At 38.4% G+C, this 22,042-nt stretch overlaps 1 protein-coding gene across 1 annotated transcript in view; it reads left to right on the forward strand.

The window, feature by feature from the left end:
* Window positions 1-22,042, forward strand: part of TMEFF2 (transmembrane protein with EGF like and two follistatin like domains 2) — a 230,847-nt gene that overhangs the window by 124,048 nt on the left and 84,757 nt on the right. Inside the window, exon 5 of the mRNA XM_032860195.1 lies at window positions 9,914-10,010. Within this exon, the coding sequence (XP_032716086.1) occupies window positions 9,914-10,010 (97 nt within the window). The remainder of the gene's footprint in view (window positions 1-9,913; window positions 10,011-22,042) is intronic.

A 22,042-nucleotide genomic window follows, 5' to 3' on the forward strand; every position in this document is an offset into this window, starting at 1 on the left:
AGCCCTTGGCCCGAGTTTTGTACACCCTGCAACTGCCTTTAGATGACTTCATGTCATTGTCGATTTTAAATAGCATGATCAGATTTGCATCTCAAAGAGATACATGGGGATCCATTTAAGAGAGGCGAGCTGGCAAAGCAGAGGTCAGGTAGGTAGAAGTTCTGGCAAGGCATGAAGCAGGTCCCAACTAGCTCCATGGTGACAGAATGGGAAACTATTTAGGAAATAAACATGGCATGTAAGATGTTCCCAGATTGTGACGCCCCTCTACCAAAACAGACATTGAGCAGGTTAGAGTTAACTCTGTTGCCAAGTTAGTTTTTATGTGACTCAAGGGAAACGGTCAACATCGCAGAATGCCTGTAAGTTATCGACACCAAACATGGTGATCAAAATACCCACAGAAGTGCAAGTCACTAAGGACGTGTCTTTACACGTCACAGATTTGCTCATTGGAAGGGTTACGCACGACACTGGAAAGCAACAACCTGTATAAGAAAGACTTAGCCTTTGTTCTTCATTTGGCTTCACTCTCCTACAGCACTTTGTGTCTCCTTTCTCGCCGCATCCTGTCAACTGCCAGCCTTCCTCTTAAGATACAGTCGAGGCGATAAAGACAACCAGAGGAGATCCATTTCCCCTTTCCCTTTCCAGTGTCACCTCCGTACATCGGGCACCCACACACCCAGCCACCCCTCCTGGAGTGGAAGACACGTCCTCACCTCTGAGACCAACCACTACGCCTGCATGCAAGCCCATCCCTTCTTGGGAATATCGCATCCCCCGTCGTGCTCTTTCTCTCCCGCGTGCACTTGTTCTCTCCACTCCACTATTCCTGTCACCATACAGTGACGCCTTAACGCCAACCTTCCACAGAAGTCCGCTTCTTGACTATACATCCTTATCTAACGAAGCCTCTTTCTGTGTTGTCCTCATCGGCAGCTCTGTACAAAGCGGTCCCCCGCATTAGCTGTTCCCACTTCCTGACCCCTCATCTTCCTCGTGCTCCTCTCACGGGGATTTGCTATTCACCAAGCTCTACAGTAGCTCATTTAGCCCAAGCCAGTGTTCACAATGTACCAATGAAAAATAAATTTCTCATCTTTTAGGCATTTAATAAGAAAAAAATTAAATTATTTACATGAATTTGCACAAAATGATGAACATTAATCATGCAGAGAATAATAAAAGTATTTTTGTTTATAATTATCATATGATTGATACGATAGAGTTTCCTGAAGTCTGGCATAGTAACTTGCTCCTGTGAATTCTGACATGCATGATATCAAACTAAATAAGCATGTTTCCTTTTTTCTTTTCTTCTTTTCTGGGTCCCGTCCTTCCTTCCTTCTCTCATTTCTTTCTTCATTTTGTTTGTCTGTGGCTTCTTTTTTTCTAATCAGCTGAGTATCTTTGGTTCTAGCTCAGATAGGACTGAATGAAATCAGTCAGGCTTCAGTGATGGCAAGAGAATTGTGCTTCAACATAGTAGCATTGTACTAAACTCTAAAATTATTTTTAGTTGTGTAGAAGATAAATTATGTGTGATTTCTGAAAAAGCTTTGTCAGGCTCTACCAAACTAGTTTAATCATGAAAAATTAAATTTTCTTTAATGATCTCTTCTTTTGAGTGTTTAATATAAAATTACATTTGCTCAGTCATGAACTCGGCTCTTAGATTTTAAGGGTGATTTTTAGAATTTTAAATTATTATATGTAAGTGTAATTTCAGCCTTCCTTTAGTTTTTGGCATTTAAATCATTTAAAAATTAAAAATTATCAGTGGAGTTATACCTCTTTTAATTAAAATGAAGCAAAGATAATGGATTTTCTCCCTAAAATCTGAACATATTTTACTGCATTGTGGCACTGATATATACACATAATTAATCTGTTAGTTTTATAAACAGCGACCAAAATGCTACTTCTCTTGCTTTAACAGTTCAATAATATGATGTAATGGTGTAATTATTATTCATATAACAATATCCTTACATTATAATATGAATAAAAGGGAAATATTTCTTATTCTCATTTTCCTTTAAAGCCCTATTGGGGTTTCTAGGGAAATGTTGGAAAATGTAAAAGGGAACATGACTTCGGCTCAAAAATCACCACTTAGAATTGCCTGAGCCTCTAGGAACTGTCAGTAACTCCCATCATTTAAATTCAGCTTACATGTGGGAAAGGCACATGAGAGCTAAAACTGGCATACAAAAGGCAAAATCGACAAGTTGTACCAATTAGAGAATAGAATGGAGAGTTTTGATATAAAAATTTATTTCTACTGTTAAAGTGGAATGTGTCCTTCAATTTCATAAACCCAAAATTCAGCTTTTCTGTGATAATGAAATAATAAATTATGGAAGTTATTCAAAATGAAAAAATGCTATTTATATTTAAAAATACTGCTGTTTATAATTTGGTAATCAAGGTAATTTTAGTTACAACACATGCATTGAATGTTATCACTGGTGGTAAGTCTTTTTTCTATTTTAACAAAGTGGAAAAAATTAAGTCTGCCAAGAATTATTTTGTCATCTTACCTACTTAGGGAAAGAAAACTGAATACTAGATTGATATTAACTATGAAATTGGGGAAAAAAATGTCTTCTAGATTTTGAAAAAAATCAGATTAAGGTCTGTATAAAAATGTGTAATTTTTTTCAGTTTTAGAGTAATTTAAATAAGTTTAGAACCAATATATATGGGTCATATTTAAGCTTAGAAGTCTCATTCTTTTTGTTGATACGATCTGATGTTTTAGGGATGCTTGTTTTATTTCAGATGATGCCCAAGGAGGTTTCTATTCATACATGTTTATACTGTGTTTAATGTTTATACCATGCTTAATTTAAATGGGATACCTTATATATCTGTCAAAGAGATATACTAGAAAGCTAATGCTGAAGAAAATGGGAAACCTGTATAGACTGGATACATCCTGCTATGGTGTGAAAAAATGAAAATACAAAAAAGAAAAATGCCTTAACAATTGCAGAATATATGTTGGTATAGAAAATAAATAGCAAAAAATTTGAAGACAGATTTGGAGAAAATTAAAAGTAGATCTAAGGTTGTGTAGATGGGTAATGCAACCGAAACCTGAGATGTGGAAAACTATGTCAAAATACATTTCCTTAGAATTTATTAATAGCATTAATTGGCATCTTATTATTCATCTTCCACTGGGTAAGCTATAGTTGCAAATGACTTGAAAATCTCAGAGGCTTATAGCATCAATGGCATAATTCTTGCTCTCATGGCTTTCTCTCAACTGTGGCTCTGCTCTAAATATCACTTCATTCTGGGATCGGTTAAAGGAACCACTCCTATTCTGGAATATGTCTTTTTTTAATGCAAAGGGAAAGAGCAAGAAAGTAGAAATCCACATGATGGCTTTTATATAGCTTCTCATTTCCATTCACATTTCAATGGCAAAAGCAAGTCGCAAGACCAACTGTGGTATCATGGAATTCAATGGAAATATGGCTATGGAAAGGAACATATGGTCCTTTTATCGGAAAGAGTAGAAAAACAATGGGGAAGAAATAAAACAATCTACTATAAGTTTCATATGCCAATAGAGCGAGCACACATCAGAAGTCAATCACTTAACAATGACAGGCATGAGTCTTCATTAGTACTAAAATATCTGGTTTTTGCCTTGGAAATTAACAAAAATGAGTAAGGCAGCTCAGTAAAGTAAAACTAATTTTAAAAAGGAATGCAAATTTTACATCATAGGATACATGACAATAAAAATGCAAAGTGTGACCTATAGTAATTAAAACTATATTGTCATAAGGTTCTTGAATTGTTTGTGAAACAATAAAATAAAGATGCACATTTTAATTCTTAAAGAAACACCAAAATAAACCCCCCCAAAATTAAGAGAGAAGATAAAATGAATAAAATAGAATATTTTACTCTCCCAAATGAAACAAAAAGAAAAGAGAACAGAGAAACCCAAAAGGATTGGCCAAACATGAATCAAGCACCAGAATGATAGACTTAGAACCAAATACATCAATAAGTGCATTAAAATGAATGGACTAAGCACCCTGATTAAATGCAGACATATTCAGACTGAATAGAAAAAATCAAGATGCATCTCTGTATTGTTTTCAAGAAACACCCTTTAAACATGTTAACAAACATGTTGGGTATAGAAACAATAAGCAAACAAAAGCTGGTATGGCTATGTAAATATCAGAACAAAGTTGACTTCAAGATGAACAGTGTTACCAGAGATTAAAAGGGGCATTTCATAATGATAAAAAGGTCACTTCTTTAAGAAGACATAAGACTAATGTTTATGTAGCTAATATCAAAGCTTCTAAATACAGGACAGAACCAAAGAACAAAGCAAAGGAGAACCATAAATAATTTTACAATCATATAGAGAGATTTTTAAAACTCCTTTCTCCGGAAAAGATAGAATAATTTTAAAAAGCTCATTACAATTATGGATGATTTGAACAATACTAACCATCAACTTAAGCTCATTAACATTTATAGAAACTTACTACTCAAAAGAGGTTACAACTTCTAAGATGTATATGGAATATTCAAAAATATAGACCAGGTTCTAGCCATAAAACAAGTTACAATAAATTTCAAAGGGTTTAAATTAAACAGAATATGTTCTTTATCCAGGATTGAATTATTAAACATGAATAAAAATAATGTAACTTGAAAAACTCTCAAATAGTTGGAAGTTAAAAACCTACTTACGGAATAACCCATGGGGGGCACCTGGGTGGCTCAGTGGGTTAAAGCCTCTGCCTTCAGCTCAGGTCATGATCCCAGCGTCCTGGGATTGAGCCCCGCATGAGGCTCTCTACTCAGCGGGGAGCCTGCTTCCTCCTCTCTCTCTCTGCCTGCCTCTCTGTCTACTTGTGATCTGTCTGTCAAATAAATAAATAAAATCTAAAAAAAATTAAAATAATCCATGGGTCAGAGAAAAAAACTCAAAAGATATTACAATAACATAAATACAGGAAAACAATATATCCATATTTGTGGGATACAGCTATAACAGTCTTCAGAAGGAAATTTATAGATTTAAATGACTATTTTAGGAAATAAGAAAAGTATAAAATCAAGCTTACATTTTAAGAAACTAGAAAAATAATAAATTAAACCCCAAGTATATGGCACGAAGGAAATTATAAACGTAAGAGTAGAAATCGATAAAATAGAAAATTTAAATAACCTTGTATAAAGAAATCAAATAACAATACTATCATACCCATACTCATTCATAAAACAGAGGAAGTGGAAACACTTCCAGCTCATATCATGAGACAGTTTTAAGCCTGATAGTAAGACCAAACAAGGACGATATAAGGAAAGAAAATTAGAGGTGGTATATCTTATGAACACAGATTTTTAAAAATTGAACAAAATATTGTCAAATGAAATCCAGCATTACATAAAAGGATTATACACCATGATTAAGTTGGACTTATCACAAGAATGGGAGATTGGCTTACTGTAAGAAAATCAATCAACATACTTCACTACAGTCATAGGTCATGAAAGAAAACTTACATCCGTAGGGGAAAAACAGACAGAAGCTCAACCTCTACTTCACGTCATTGGACAGTTTTCACATCTGACAGAAATTGATACCCAAAATATATTAAAAATTCCTGAAACTTGAGAATTAAAAGAGAAACAAGAATAATTTTTACCTTGAAACCCAGTTATACCACTGCTAGATTTTATACTTTTCTTATTTCCTAAAATAGTCATTTAAATCTATAAATTTCCCAAAAGATATAAATACTAATACACACAAAAAGTCTTTCACAGGAATACTTATGGCAGCTTTATTAATAAATACACAGTTATTGTTTCCAGCTAGTAACTAAAAGCAACCCTCTTTCAACAAGAAAATGGATAAATAATCTGATATAGTCATTCCTTTCAATGCCAAGGAGTACAGAGAAACTCCTGATCCACATAATCACCTGAATTAATCTCAAAAGCTCTGATGCTGAGTGGAGAAGGTGGGCACCATCATGAAATATTGTAGGAGTCCATTGATGTGATATTCTGAAATAGTTCAAACAAATCTGGGGTGAAATCAGATCACTGATCTGTCTGTACATCGAGACAGAGCAGCGGTAGGGTACAAAGGAATCTCCTCGGACGGTGGACTTGTTCCTTGTCTTGATAGGCATCCTTCAGAACAGACTGAAAGATACACTTAACACCTGAACATTTCAATTAATATAAATCCTACTGCAATTTCTAACAAAATAAATGGCATTGAATAACTGAACACCGTATTTCACTGTGTTTTCACAAACATCATAACATGGGTTAGGATATTGTAAGAGGCCCAGGAGGCACTGTAGTGGGACAGGAAGAGAATGGGGTCCCCTGGCACGTCTGGTGTGAAGACCCATAGAAAGGGCCAGAAGCAGGCGGTGATAAAGGAACTTGGGTAACCTCCAGATACAACCGCTGGGGCAAGGGAAGTTGAGAGGGAAGTAATTTGATTACCTCTTAGTAATCCCCCAATCCAGAGTTTTAAACGATGAAATCAGTTCTAACTAAGGGCAGCACATTTGATAAAACACGCTTTCAGGAGCTCTGCCTTCTTTACCCCCTCAAATTTCCCTCGGTTACTTGCTAAAATCTAACTTTCTATAGAATAACGGGAAGTAGTTATTTTACTTCCCAAAATAAAAGGATTAAAATGTAAATGCATAGTTGAAATAATACTTTAGGACGCATGAATTTTATTCCTGCATAATCAGTGGATGAACACAATGGTAAGAACTGACCCTTCTCATTTCTGATAACGTAGAAAGAACAAGAAGAAGAAACAGTCCCACTCAATACTCATTTACTGAGCATCTACCGTGTGCTAAATCAGTCGTTTTCAAGCTTTTATGACTGTGACCTTTAGTAAGAAATGAAATTTATATTGCAGCTCTGTGTAGCTGTACATATGGGTAACTAAAACAGTGTTATAAAATAAAACCTATACTTGCTAAATGAGATGCACTCCGTGTTTTCTCTTCTAGTATATTCTGTTTCATGTTTACAAAAACTCTAGTAAGTGACCCACTAACTCCATTTCATTACCCACTAATAAATTGTGAATTGTGGTTTGAAAAAAAAACGGTGCTATCCTTGCTACCCAGAATGTGGTCTTTGGACCTGCAGCGACAGTAGGTGAGGGCTTATGAGAAAAGTATAACCTCAGGCCGCACCTCACACCTGCTGAGTCAGAATCTGTATTTAGGGGCACCTGGGTGGCTCAGTGGGTTAAAGCCTCTGCCTTTGGCTCAGGTCATGATCCCAGGATCCTGGGATGGAGCCCTGCATCGGGCTCTCTACTCAGCAGGGAGCCTGCTTCCTCCTCTCTCTGCCTGCCTCTCTGCCTGCTTGTGATCTCTGTCTGTCAAATAAATAAATAAATCTTTAAAAAAAAAAAATCTGCATTTTAATCAGACCTCCAGGTGCTCCCCATGCACGGTAACCTGTGCCAAACAATGCGTGGAGAGAATGTTTGGGACAGACCCTTCTTGGTATCATTTAGGGCTGAGATTGTGACACAGGGATGGTCCTTCTTTTAGAATATACATATCCACTCATCAAGGTTACAATTCAGTATCTCCAAGGATATCCCAGGGCAGTTACGCTAAAAACTATAAGTAAATGAACAAACCAAATTTACCAGAGCTCCTGAGCCCCATTAAGAATCACTGGTCAACTCAGTTAAAAGAAAATTATATACCGATTTATTACAAAAGTGCAAGCCTGTGCCTCAGGTAACATGGAAAGATTTTACTTTAGTTTTCATTGTGGATAATGTCATAAAAAATCACCTTATTCCCGGAATATTTATTGATGGAGGCATTGCTACTACTACTTCTGAATTTGCCGCTTCATCCATATGGGAGAGTTTGCAAACATCTTGATTCTACTGACAACCGTCCGTTCATTGAAACGTGATATGACTTCCAGGAGAAATATTATTAGTTGCGCTGAGTTCGCACAACTCATTCCCTAGGGTTACTTCCAGTAGGTCCCTAACCAAGGACCTCTACTGCAAAAGAAAATGGGGTCGCCCCTAAGCGACTATAACTGCTCATTAAGGACCTTCCAGTTGCGTTAGTATGTTTCCTGAGTGGTGGGAAGTTTCAGTCTGGAAGCTGCTAATCTTGCTAACACTAAAAGGCTCTCCCATTAGCAGCTTCTGAGTTGCATTAATAATAAGAAAGTAATAAAGAGACCGCAGCTGTTGAGTCCCTCCTGAAGAGAGGCCGCAGCTCCCTTCTTATCCCCATGGTCCACTCTAATGGGCCTGCCTGTATTAAAGTAATAGCGTAGATGATAAGTGCAGTCCATTCTATCAAAGTCGGAAGTTCCTTCTTTCTGGGGAGGAATACCTTTTCTGAAGGTTCCCAAATTTAAAACTATACAATCCATACTTTTGCAGTTGAAGTTGATCTGCTTAATTCATAATTTTTTGACATATAAGTGCAAACCATCAAGTACAGGGGGGAAAATGTTGCTTTATAAAAAATAAATGCTTCTACCCTGGAAAAACTAAAACAGAGAACTTCCTTAGATGTCTTCCTGTATTTTTGTTTTTTTGTTTTGTTTTTGTAAATTAAATCACTTACCCGGCACAGAAGTGAATCAAAGAAAATCAAGGAATAAAGACCTCTGCTTTTGTAGATATTAAAAACTCTCTTGCTAATAGACAAAGAAAAAATGAGGAAAATATATTAAAATAAGTTGGATTGGATTTGTTTGTTTCAGGGTGCATGTTAATATATGTGTCTTTGTTAAAGATGTTATCTGATTAGGACCCATAAAGATTGGAGCTGATGCCATACTTAACAGCTTATGTTCTTTTTCTATTGAAAATACCTAACCTTTAGCAGAAATATGTTTTTTTAAAGATTCTCTTGATTTAAACATCCATTTTGAAGTATACTGTATGTCCACAGAATATAATTATTTATTATAGTAGTTAGGTTGTTGCAATTTTTCATCTATAACCAAAACTATTTCTCCTTTCAACTACATATTTTTTAATTGGGTTAATAGTAATGCTCAGATTTTCATTCCTTGGAGTCAGCAAAATATTTGAGTCCAACTTACACTATTGTGTCCTGATCTTGAAAAGTTATTTTTATAATTAAGTTATATATTGCACATTTCTATGTTTGTAATTTATAGAAGAAAAAGGATCAATATCAAAATATAATCATCAGTGAGAATATATACTTTTAAAATGAAATATATCTTCATAACCTTCCTAGAGGAAATCACTATAATGGGCTCTGTACAATATTTATACAAAATTCAAGAAATTACTGTGTAAACCAACTGGAAGCAGTTTGCTAAAAACTTATAATCCATATATATTCCTTCTAAGTATGAAACATCTTGAGGAAAAAAGAAGACATATCTAATGTCAAGGTTGCCTATCTAAATATTTTTAATTATGTATAAAAACCTTTGAATGAAAAAAAATCTGTAATTTAGGAAAGAGAGGAAGCTAAGTATTCCTTATAAAATAAACACTAGATATTTCCTCTAGGCAAGTAACAATCTAAATCCCTTTTAATTAATAACTCTTTCATATGGCCTACTTATTAGCCAAGCTTTTTTGATGAATCCAGTAAACCCTCTTGTTTGTCGTTTCCCTTTGCTTGTTAAAAGCTGAAGTGTTTACTACAAACTGACGGGTGTCATATTATTGCTAGTGTTTTCCTTAAATTTAGGCAAGAAAGGAGGTAACTAAGGCATTCGTTGAAGCCCCACAAAACAAGCAGGTCTATTGGAAAAGTGGCAGCTTTGCTATAGAACAGTCTTAGAGTGTTGGTATTAAGCCACTCATCCGAATTCTTCTTGTTTACTGTCTCTTGTTCTCTAGTGCACGAAGGCTCAGGAGAAACCAGTCAGAAGGAGACATCAACCTGTGATATTTGCCAGTTTGGTGCGGAATGTGATGAAGACGCAGAGGACGTCTGGTAACGTGTTCTTTCCATTCTTTAAACAAATCATAACAATGAGTCCTTTCTTTTTACTCCATCAGCCATTTCCTAACAGACATTTTCAGCGTCGTCTTCTTATCCAGTTCCGAAGGGGGGGGAAACGAGGCCTGTGATGACAGCAAGGAGTTTCTGAAGCTGAATTAAGAGCTGGACTAGCCAGGCAGCTGCTAAGAGCTCTACTCGAAAAGATACATTTAAGAAACCGCTTAGACCCCCCAGTACTATGAATGTGAAGAGATGGAAAGAGAGATCATGTTTATCAGAACATCCCTCAAGAACCGTGGTTGATAAACAACGGGTAGTTGTTAATCTGCTCTCTAATAGGGCAGACCTGGGTAGCTGCAGAGACTGTATTTAAGGGTATGTGCATGTGCGCCCATAGCTGAGTTGGGAAGGCCGTAAAGCCAACAATGACTTCTGGGCTTCTCTCGGGATCAGCTTCTCTCTTCATCTAAGCAACACTCAGCTTCTTCTGAAAAGATATGCTGAACAAATAACGATGAATGAAATTCATTATTGTGCATGAGTCCCAACATGTGAGTCCTCTAGGACATCCACGTATATTGGTCCTGCCCTGATCATACCCAAAAGGTCCATCTGTGTACTTTTTTTTCTTAGTTACCTTCAAAACTACCCCAGGGGTAGATTCCACCATTATTTCCCTTTGCAAAGAGGAAACTGTGTTTTGAGGTGTTTAAGTGAAGGGCTGGAGTGAAGATATGAGGTGAGAGTAACTGGAAGGGGTTAGCATTAACAATTCAACCAAAGATGCAATCAAAATCATATTTCTCCTGCATGTCTGGAACAATAAGACAGCCAGACTGCGGGCAGCTTAGATACAGTGACTCAAGACCTGCAGGGTTAGAGCCGGTGACAGGGTGGATGCCTGCATCAGGCAGTGGGAAAATGTCCAGGCAGGCAATGTCACTGCTGGTATTCTAGCAAAAGTTCCGATCTATGGTATGAGGGCAGGTGGAATGAGGAGATCTGGAAAAGCCTGGTGGCATCAGAAAGATTCAACAGTAGGTCGTAAGTCCCAGTCTTCAGAGAAAGAAACTCAACTACAAAGGGAACAAGGAGAAGGCAAAGCAGAACTCCAATGATCAAGGAACTCATTATCAATCAGGAAAACAGCGGCAGATACAGACAAGACTAGATAGATACCCACTGGCGGAAACTGGAATAGAAAGCCAAGCTTGGTTACAAAGGGCTGGGACAAGTGTCTACATCGCAGAAATAAATTACAAGGTCAGAATGAAACCAGCAGCAAGGCTGACTGGATGCTGAATCAGTTAGCTTCTGGCTAGGACATCTTGTACGCCCCCAGCCTGGAGACAAGATTAGTTCCAAAATGCAGAATAAAGCTGAACCTCCAGATGGGGGTAAGTGGCTATAGCTGTGAAGATTAGAGGGATGCAGGGGGCAGGGAGCCAAGAAGATCATTATACTTCCCAGGCAAGAATGAAAAGTTGTTAGCATTTAAATAAAATGTACTTAAAATGTCCGATGTAAGCAAGAAGGAATGGTGCTGAAAACGGCAGTGTATTGATTTTCATTTACATAAATACCTTTGTATGTTAACACGTTGCGTTAGTTATGACCATGAAGGGCAGACGGGAACAGCTGAAGGACACAAGAATAAAGGGATAAATGAAATTAAATAGGCATGGAATGGAAGAGACTATAAAGTGCGATAGGAAGCAGTTGGGGAGTGATCTGACTCCAGTACTGGTCAACCGAAGCAGGGGAGCCTGCATGTGTTGTTGATTTGGGATGAAACCATCATCAGGTCCTCTCCCAGACAGAAAACCCTGCGTATGCTATGTGGCAACAAAGAGGACAACTCAGTCTTCAATTTTATTTTTTTCCTTTGATACTAACTAACTCTCAATTTTACGCATACAAATTGCCCCGATCTTGTATCATGAATCAATAGCAAGACAAGGAATGCTCCTATTATGTTACTGTTGTATTTGCAATATTGGAACAGAGATGAAAAATTAATTCCTGATCTTTCTTTAACCCTGGCCAAAGAAATTAATATTTTATATTTCAGTACAAAAATTAAGTCTAGTTTTTCAAAAATGCTTATGTGCTTTCTAGATGAAGTTAAATCTTTGTTAGAATCAAAAACCAGCTGATCGATACAATCATAATCAGTTGATCCTTCTTTTCATAGCTGGATGAGTTTTTGAGTTATAAAAGTCACACTGGCCATGGAAAAGATAGGTAGATACATGATAGATTAGATAGATAGATGAAAATGGAGGAAAAGGAGAAAGAATAATGATTAGAGGATGCCATTGATAAACCATGATCTCAAACACATTGCGTTTGAATACCTTTGAGAGAACAGATGGTTTAGAAGCTCGTATAAGCCCCTCACTTATAGTCTCTGATTTCATTTCAAGGTTCTTCCCTTGCCTTTTTCTCTTGTGGAGAACATCTGTGCTACAGAAATCAGAAGATCGTCAGGTTTTCTCAATACCGAAGAAACACCATTGTTTCAGGAGATTTTTCCGTTACGGTTGTTGACCTAAGTGTAGGAAAGAATTAAGCTTCCAAAAGAAAGAATTAACAGTCCACGTGGGAGGTGGCTCGCAACGCAGATATACCCATCCGCGTGTGGAGGCTTCCCTTTACTTAGGACGGGCTTCCAGCAAAAGGGACGCCTGCACAAAGAGATGTGAAAGCTTATTTATAGGGAAGGGGTTAAGAGGGGAAGGAAAGAAGGACTTAAAAGATTGCATCTCCTGATATCTAGACTAAATTCAAAACTAATATGTTTATACATCAAAGAGACTCTCAAATATATCCTGCCAAATATAATTTATAAGGGAAAAGAATGGCTTATAAATAAGTCACACATAATAAAATTGACTCATTGCAGAGTAATAAAGCCCCATCGGATAACACTGGGAATACCAACTCATGATTTCAACAAATACTTCTGATACTTGGTTAGTTTTAGAAACAGCTCTTTATTCCCTTAATTATCTTACCTGATAAATTATTTCAGTGAGTCCAAAGTAGGTCAATGGTAACTCTCTTTGCACTGGGAGCTACTCCTAAGAAGTAATTAGCCTAGAACTTTCTGTTGGTCCTGTCAGTCAGAAATAGTTCAGAGCCCCAGGGTTGATACTTGATTTAATATAAGAAAAAAGCAAGCTGATAGCTGGGTCTGATCACAGGAATGACTGGGTAGGAAATTGGCTGCATGCCTAACATTTCCAGGGTGTCAGGATAGATCGGGGAAGGGCACACAGGTGTAAAAGCAGATGTGGCTCGTGACAAATGATATAAAGGGACGATTCAAATTATGTGTATTTGTTTCACAGGTGAGCTTGATAGCTCCTATTCCCACTTTAACTTTGCTTTTGTATCATTCTCTACATGCTCCTCAGGCTCCGTTAGCAAAATTGTATTGGCTAAAATGCTATTAATTCCTCAGTAGCTGTTCATTTTATCTTTGAAAGCATTAATCACGTTTTCCAGTTTCACTGCAGCACATCCTTGAGTTAGGTTGCAACAGGACAAAAGGGGAAAAAAAAAACACCAAGTAGCTGCAGTAAAATGAGTTCAGAAAAACTGAATGAGCATCCATGTTTTTCTTTATTTCACGGACGTTCCGTCACTGAGACAGGGTGTGGGCTTTGGCATTCCTTTTGTGAGCGTCTCATACAAAGACGGTTTAGTTTGAAGTCTTTAATATCTTGCGTCTTTGATCTGAGAAGCCTCCTTGTCACTAGGAAGACTATGGCTGGCGTCGTTCCCACTCTTAATGCATTTTGGACTGCGGAGAATCATGAATATTTGAAGCAGGACAATGGCCGTGGTGGTCGCCGGCGCTAGACTCCACCATACATTGAAGCAAATTAGGCATCAGGTCCTGCTGACTTTAGTAGCTTTTGGATTACGAGCTTGATAGGGAAAATTAAGACACCTCTGAGGAGAACACAGAAAATGATTTCTTTTAAAACTACTACCAGTCAACAATTGAACAAAAGGACTGTGTTGCATTTGGAAACTTTCCAGTTGTTTTCTACTAAGTAAGAGGAAGATTGGTTAGGATCCTATATGGGATCTCTATGGAAGAGGATGCTGATTAGTCACAAAATCTTAGTGATCCCAGAGTCCATTCAGTCTTCCCTGAGGGTAAATGCCTTTCGTGGAAATCCTTTGCTCTCTCGCCCCAGAACTATAAATGTGCTTACTTAATTAGGACTGACTTCTAACAGGTGTTTACTGATGGAAAGAATAAAAATACTCACACAATGAGAAACATAGGTCTGTTCTTGAAAATCCAAGTTTTCTGTTGTATGTAAAGACGGCTTCATGAGAAAACCTTTTTGATTTGAGATTCCTAGAGTTGGGAGATTGCCTCCCTCAAACTGCCTCTTCTCCACCATGGTAACAATGTGGTCATCTCTGCAAACTGCCATGGCATTTTCTTTTTGTAAAGGTGGGTGGAGAACTGAAGAGTAAAAACAAATCTTTTTTTTTTTAATTTTAATTTTTATTATTTTCAAAAGATTTTATTTATTTATTTGCCAGAGAGAGAGAGAGCACAAGCAGGGGGAGAGGCAGACAGAGGGAGAGGAGCAGGGAACTCTATGTGGGGCTTAATCCCAGGACCCTGGTATCGTGACCTGAGCTGAAGCAGATGTTTACCTAAGTGAGCCACCCAGGCACCCCTTTTATTTTTTTTTAAAGATTTTATTTATTTATAAGACAAACCTCCTTTCTCTTTTATGTCTCCATTTGCCCAGAAAATTTTTCCAGACACGGAAATATGCAGCTCTTCATTTGGGGTAACACATATATTTCCATTCCCACCATTTCAAGGGAAAATGCTGATATTTTTAGCTAATCCATAACCAACTGTAAAAGTTTTATTTTGTTTCCTTCTTTTATGTATTCCTCTACTTATCCGACTGAATCAAGGGGAAAAAAAAATCTTGCATGTTTTTTTTTTTAATTCCACACAATGAAATAAGATTCAGAATGCAATTAGAGTTAAGACTAGCATTTGGTACATCGTCTCTACGAAGATCTGTGCAGACAAACACCTTATCTGTGACCCATACTTCCTTCTATAGTGGCCACCAGTAAGTAGACAAACCCACAAACAGAATCTGAACACTTTAAGGGTCACTTCGAAAGACAAATGAAGAACAGTGCATTTCAAATGCACAAAAATCAGCCTCAAAAAACAAACAAGTAAACAACTAACCCACCCTCCAAAAATGGAACATTACATGTTGTGAAAAGTAAAACTTAAAAAATAAAATTGAAATTTGAAAACAAACCATGGTCTTTAAAACGAAGGCTTACCTCAGGTCTTCTCTGATGTTGGGTTCCTTGAAAAGGGATTGGATTATCACCTAAATTCTGAAGCCTTTTCAGTTTTTCTCAGTAGCTATAGCACAACTGGGCTATCACACGGGGATTAACGAAACTTAACTAGGGTATGACAGATAACAACCGTAGTCTGGGGAGGACTGCCCAGAAACACAGTACGACAGTAACGTAGTCTCAAGTTCACGTATGTTGTACATGTTTTTATACTTTTTATTTAGCTCATGCAATATAAATCATGGAACTTACAGTTTATATAAAAATAATGAAATACTGTGAAGACAGAACAAAGGAAACAAAATTCCCAAGTACATACTGTGTTTCTACCACTAACTTAACAGTTTTTGTTACTTGTTTCTCTTTTGACTTGTTGTTTGAATCTCCTAACGGGGTGTTGCCTGACTTCTGGAGCTCGCTCACCAAATGCTCACTCTCAACTCCCTCTTGACGTTTCTTTTCTTTTTTTTAAGATTTTATTTATTTATTTGAGAAAGGGAGAACAAGCCGGGGGGACGGGACAGAGGGGAAGAGAGAGAAGCAGACTCCCCGCTGAGCAGGGAAACCCGACACAGGACTGATTCCAGGACCCGGCGGTCATAACCTGAGCCGAAGGCAGACAGTTAACCATGAGCCCCCCAGGTGCCCCTGAGGCTGAGTTTCGAGTATGCTCTACGGGTCAAAGATTCCTGCTCCTCAGAATCCGAGAGCACCTGCTCCGGTTCCCGCCCCCCAGTGTAACACCCCAGGCTCAGAAATAAAACCACGAGTGTCCCAGTTCTCAAAACATCCGAACCTTCAAAAGCGTGTTTCTCATGTTGCAGGCACCCCTGGAGTGTTTCCATTTGTAGAGCTCTTTAATCCTTCTCATAATCTTGTGAAGTTAGATACACAAATAATTCCCATTTCACAAGAAAAGAAACTGAGACACGGTAGTGACGCGAAGTGGTTTGCCCGAAACCCAACAGCAGGTGGAGGTGCTGAGATTAGAACCGCATCAGACTGACTCTGAGCACCGCCCCTCACAGTCTTCTCAGATATTTAGTGGCATAAATTGTGTGTGTGTGTGTGTGTATGTGTAGCGCACATTTTGTGTATACACACACATATACTGAATTTCACATTTTTTTTCCTTGAAATAGAATATGAAAACCGAGACTTAAGTGATGAAACCATATTTGTACGACGGCTTCAGTGCATTTTCTTTTTCACTAGGTTTATCTACTTTATTTCCTTAGAAGCTGTGTGCTTTTCCTTTTATGGCTGGTTTTGTTGTTGTTGTTGTTTTCATGGAAGCGTTGAATTATCTGTGGAGATTATCCTTATCCAACTAGATGAGGTTATTAGGCATAAGATGGCTAAGAACAGACCTATTGTCACCCAAACCTGGTTATTTTGAGCTGCTTCAACCTCAGGTAGCTGGTGTTGACATGACAGCAACAAGCCTGATTATGGACCAGGGGAACATTATTTATACAGTAACCACCAATAGGTTTCAGATCTGCTCTTTCCAGACAGGAGGCAAGTAACACAACTGTTAGAGAAGAGCCACTTCACAGCCCTCCCTCCTCTAGAGCTGGTGCGCCACTGTCAGCTTCATTCCAAAGGGCGGAGAGCGCCGAGGAGCCCCGCGGAGCAAGGGCCTGTCCAGTAAGCCGTCTGCCCAGTAGAGTTGTCCTTGGTATCTCTGAGAATAGCTGATGGGCTACATGCCCCTTTCTAGGTAGCAAAAGAGAGTTTCTTAGAAATGCATGTTCTTACTGTAAGAATAGAAATTGTGATATGCAGAGAAAGAGGGAAAAAAATCCCTAAATTAAAGGACAACTAAAATGGCCCATATGCCAGTGGGTTTTTATTCCTGTCCTAGTGGCACTGCCCTTCTCTGTCTTTCTATTTGGCACTTAAACATATCATGTCAAGCCTTTTATTTCTCAATCTAATGTATCTTCTTGAAGGTTACATTAAAACAGATTTTTTTTTCTAATTATAAAAGTGGTACACAAAGAATTTGAAAAAAAAAAAAACTAGAAATATAAAAGCTCCATTAGGATATCATCCCATCATCCCACCATTCCAAAATAACCACTGTAAAAGATACATTCCCCCCACGTCTGTGTTTATGTATGTGTGCATACACGTGTGTGTATATGTTCTTGATGAAAATCAAATCATGTTTTACTCATCAACAGAGCCTCCCTCCTAAAAATTTTACTTAACATTAAGGCTGAGTTTGGAGATTGTGGGGAATGCTAATCAAATCAATGAAAAATATATTCAGATTTGAACATGATTTCTGTGGCCCGTATTCTAATTATCCTTTTAAAATTTATGCACTTCTCAAGACATAGAATTGAGAGTACTGTCCATTTTTGATCTAAAAAATTTACCAAAACCTCAGTCCCTCCTAAGTCTACATTAGACATTTTTCTTGGTTAACTCCAGGAGACTGGATAGTATGTGTACTGAGAACATTTCATTGTCTGTATCCAGAGCATTCATAATAAATAGCTTTCTGAGGTATAAGCATTATTTACAGAGAAACTGTCCTCCCAAAGGTGTTTTAAATTGGGTCAAAACTGTTGCTAGTCTTCAGTGGTTTACTTCCAAATAGTAATATATTGTATGTGTTGCTTCATCTAAACAACAAATCAGCTAGCCATCCTCAGCAACCAACATCGGCCTGTTCCAGACACATTCCTCTACAAACAGGATGTGTACTATCTAACAGTGATGGAACAAACTGTAAAATTACATGCAACACTCAATTAAGTAATCAATATTATTGAAAATCTAAATGCTTATTTTAGTAAGAAAAGAAAGAAAGAACGAACGAACGAAAGAAAAGAAAAGAAATGAAGGAAAAGGAAATCTGACTTTTCCAGGCGCCCAGTCAATGCCAAGTAAAATTAATCAGGAGTGGATCCAGTCACCCCTTTATCACTAAGTTATGAATGAGACATAAGAAATCAGGATGATGCACTTGGGACAGATGATCTTCTAGAGGTTGTCTACCACAGCTCTTTTTTTATTTATTGCAGTCTTTTCAAAGTCTTTGACATAGTAGTTTACTCTGTTCTCTGAGCTTATTCTAAAATGAGCTTTCTACAGTCAAAATTTGCTATCCAGGATGATAAAAGTAATGCTAGACCACAACTAGCTGCAGTGTCTATAAGCAGCCCCTATTGAAAGATGTGTTGTATTGGGGGGAATACAAAAATAATAAATAAAATGTTAGCTTCAGATTAGCAAAAAATAGTGATATATTTCTATAACAAACATAGATACCTACATAAACATAATACTTTATTTTTAAGATTTATTTATTTATGAGAGAGTGGGGGGAGGGGCAGAGGAAGAGAATCTTCAAGCAGATTCCCTACTGAGTGCAGAACCCAATGTGGGGCTTGATCCCTGGACACTGACATCATGACCTGAGCTGAAACCGAGAATCCAGCACTCAACTGACTGAGCCACCCAGGTGCCCCATAAATGTAGTACTGTAAAACATGGAGGTATAATGTTGAATTGTCAATTATGACAAAGAAATAAAATAATATATTTGATTGAAATATGCAGTTTAATTTTAACTGATTATACTTTTCTTGAAAATAATAACTAAGCATTAGTGAGCACTTACTTTGTTCCCTGTGCTCACCTGAGGTCTTTGTGTTTATTAAGAGACGTAATCTTCATAAAACTAAAGGTTAAGTATTATTAGCATTCCAGTTTTAAATATGATGAAAATGAAGCACAAAGGTGTTAAGTAACTCATCTAAATTTACTTAGCTGTTAAGGTTCAAAGTCAAAATTTGAACTCAGAGGCCACACTGATCTATTTTGTAAACGTTATGCCCCAGAAAACTGGGGGCACAGTGGAGAACTTGCAAGACTCAGAGGAGTTTTATATTTTCTGGGGGAGACAGAAAGAAACATGTGTTTAATTAGGCTGGAAGTCCGGTGCATCCTCTATGGAAGCCAAGTGGGTCATCATATTTAATCCTCCACAGATGTGTGGGAAGGTAGGCTGTGATTTTCCTGCCCTTATAGAAAGGAGAAAACCAAGTTTTGGGGAGATCCATAACATGCAAATACATGTTTCTGGGCAGGGGCCGTTTTTGAGTTCAACCTCCGATTTTTTTAACATAATTCCAAGCTGCGTGCCCTTTTTATTGCGTAATGCTAGAGGGTAGATGTCAAGGTAGGATTAAGGTAGTTAAGGAAACTGTCCTCTCAGAGGGAAGAATAGCTTATGACTGAGATCGTGTGCAGTAACTAAAGGCTGGAAAAATGCCCGTAGCCAAATGATAGAAGACTTAGTTGTCAAGTGTATTAATTAAGGTGGTGCTGTTGCTGGTCGGAGAGTCTGCATCGTATCAATGGAAGTCTCCGTCCTTGCAAGAAGGTTTACATGGGGATCACGTTGAAATAGAGATGGCCAGAAGGAAAGTAGCAAGCACAAAGCAGGTTATTAAAGCAGAAGGTACACTCTCGAGGTGGGGGAGTGGTCAGCTTCCACAAAGTGGAACCAGCCCAGGTGGTTTTGGTTTGGATATTATTGGGTTTCTCTGGGCTGGGAGGAGCAGTGACGTAAAGTGAGGGCTCTCTAATGAGGGCTGCTTCTAAGCATTTGGAAACTCCTCCCACAGGTTCGGAGGGGGAGTTTTGGGCCCTACAGGGTTTGTACCAAAATGCTCATGGCAGCCTTTCTTCATTCAGTGGGGGTGCTCTGGCAATGCAAGTGCATTATAATGAATCTAGTGGTTCCCTGGGGCAGAGGTGGAAGAGGAGAGCCCAAGCTCTGTACCTGTGGCTCTTGACCTGTGAAGACCAAGACTCTAAGACTCCAGGGTCTTGGAAGACACAGGATCAGGACGTTGTATCCCTGGGCTTTTAATGTGTAGCTTCTTTATCACGGTCTCTGCCTCCAGCTCCTGTCCCTCTCAGTCCCTTCAAGGACTTGGGGCTCTACCTTGGGGCATTCTTTCCACTTTTCAAGGCTAGCTTCTACCTAACAACACTAAACGTTATAACAGATAAGTGTCAAATTCTTAGAAGTATAACACACACACACACACACACACACACACACAAATTCTTCCTTTTTTCACAGTTCAAGCAAGTGTTCTTAATCAGAGAGTCTTCACATGGTCTTTTTGGAACTATATCTCTTTCCATATCATGGACCTTCTCTTCCCTAAATCATTGCAGTTCTATTCCTTCATTTAATGGAAAGCAAAAGAGAAGAAAAGATCACACATTGGAATTTTGATCAGCCAGTCTTGGAAATGGCATTTCTCACTTCCATGTATATCCCTCTGGCCAGAATATTTGCTACATAGTAAAAGTAGCATTAAGGAGAAAGAGCCCAGAAATAAAGTTTCATAATGGTCCTAAAAGAGAAAGATTGGAATCAAGAAAGCTGTACAATGAGAGTAGATATTTATTTAGCATGTATAATGGGTCATCCTCTGGCTGAGCCCTGACGAAACTGTGTATGACACAAACAAAGTTCCAGCCCATAAAGAGCTTACATTTGGGGGAGGTTCTCATCCAAGATGGCGGCACAGACATGCTAAGAAGAAAAGAGATGGCGGTAGGGGGAACGAGTGGTAAAGAAATAGAAGAGTAAACAAGCAAGATACTTCCAGATAATCAATGTTCTGAAAATCAGGGCCCCGGGAAAAGGAGATACTACTTAAGACTGCCTCTCTGAGATTGCCACTGAAGTCAAATAGGGGGCAAGATCCAGCCCACAAAAATCTGTAGAAGCGGAATTCTGAGCAATGAGAACTTGTCCAAAGGCACAAGAGTGCAGGTGAGTTTGGTGTGCTGAAGGCACTGGTTGTTAGTGCAGCCAGAGCCAGAAAATTAAAAAGAAGGTCTTAGATGAAACTGAAAAGGGGCCTGATCATGAAGCTTTTAGCAATCTTGGTGACAAGTGTTGATTTTATCTAAGTATACGAGACGCCGTCAGATGTGTTAATCTGGAAGTGATGTGATTCAGGCTCCTGCACTGCCTCTCCCTCCTTAACTCTACTGGACCATCCAGAACAGAGTCGTTGCCCCCTTCTCCCATGTCCCACAGCACTTTCCCTCGTTTCCGTCTTTTCAGTCCCTGGTTATCTGGGAGTACGGTTACGTGATTTCCATAACTGAGAAGGAACCTCCCAGAGAGCAGAGACTTGTACGTAATTTGTGGCTCCCTCAGTAATAAGCATGTCCAAGAGAGCATTTAGGACCTGAGTAAGCATGAGTACATGAATGATGAATAAATAAGTGAAGGGGGGGAAAAAAAACAGAAGAGAAATATCCCCTGGTGTTTGGAGCCTGGGATGTACTTTTCACTTTCACTATGTCATGTGATCTGCATGGGCTCAATGGGTGCATGTGGAGAGTCTGGTGATGGTACAATCATGAGAAGCAAGAGAGTAGAAAAGAAGTTAAAGAGAAATTAAGATTTTTGATGCTGAGCCCTGGGGAAGAATAATGGGAACAGGGATCGGGGGTAGAGCTGATCTGGAGCATGAGGAAGGTGATGAGAAAAAGGCATCTTCTGATTCAGCTGGAAAGAGGCAGAAGCACGTGGCATGCCCCGTAGGCAAATGACTAACGGTTAAGTTGTGTGGTGCAAACAGGAAGAGCTGCAGGAATTC

Source organism: Lontra canadensis, unplaced genomic scaffold (genome assembly GCF_010015895.1).
Source record: "Lontra canadensis isolate GAN:19392208 unplaced genomic scaffold, GSC_riverotter_1.0 scaffold18, whole genome shotgun sequence".
Classification (NCBI taxonomy): Eukaryota; Metazoa; Chordata; class Mammalia; order Carnivora; family Mustelidae; genus Lontra; species Lontra canadensis.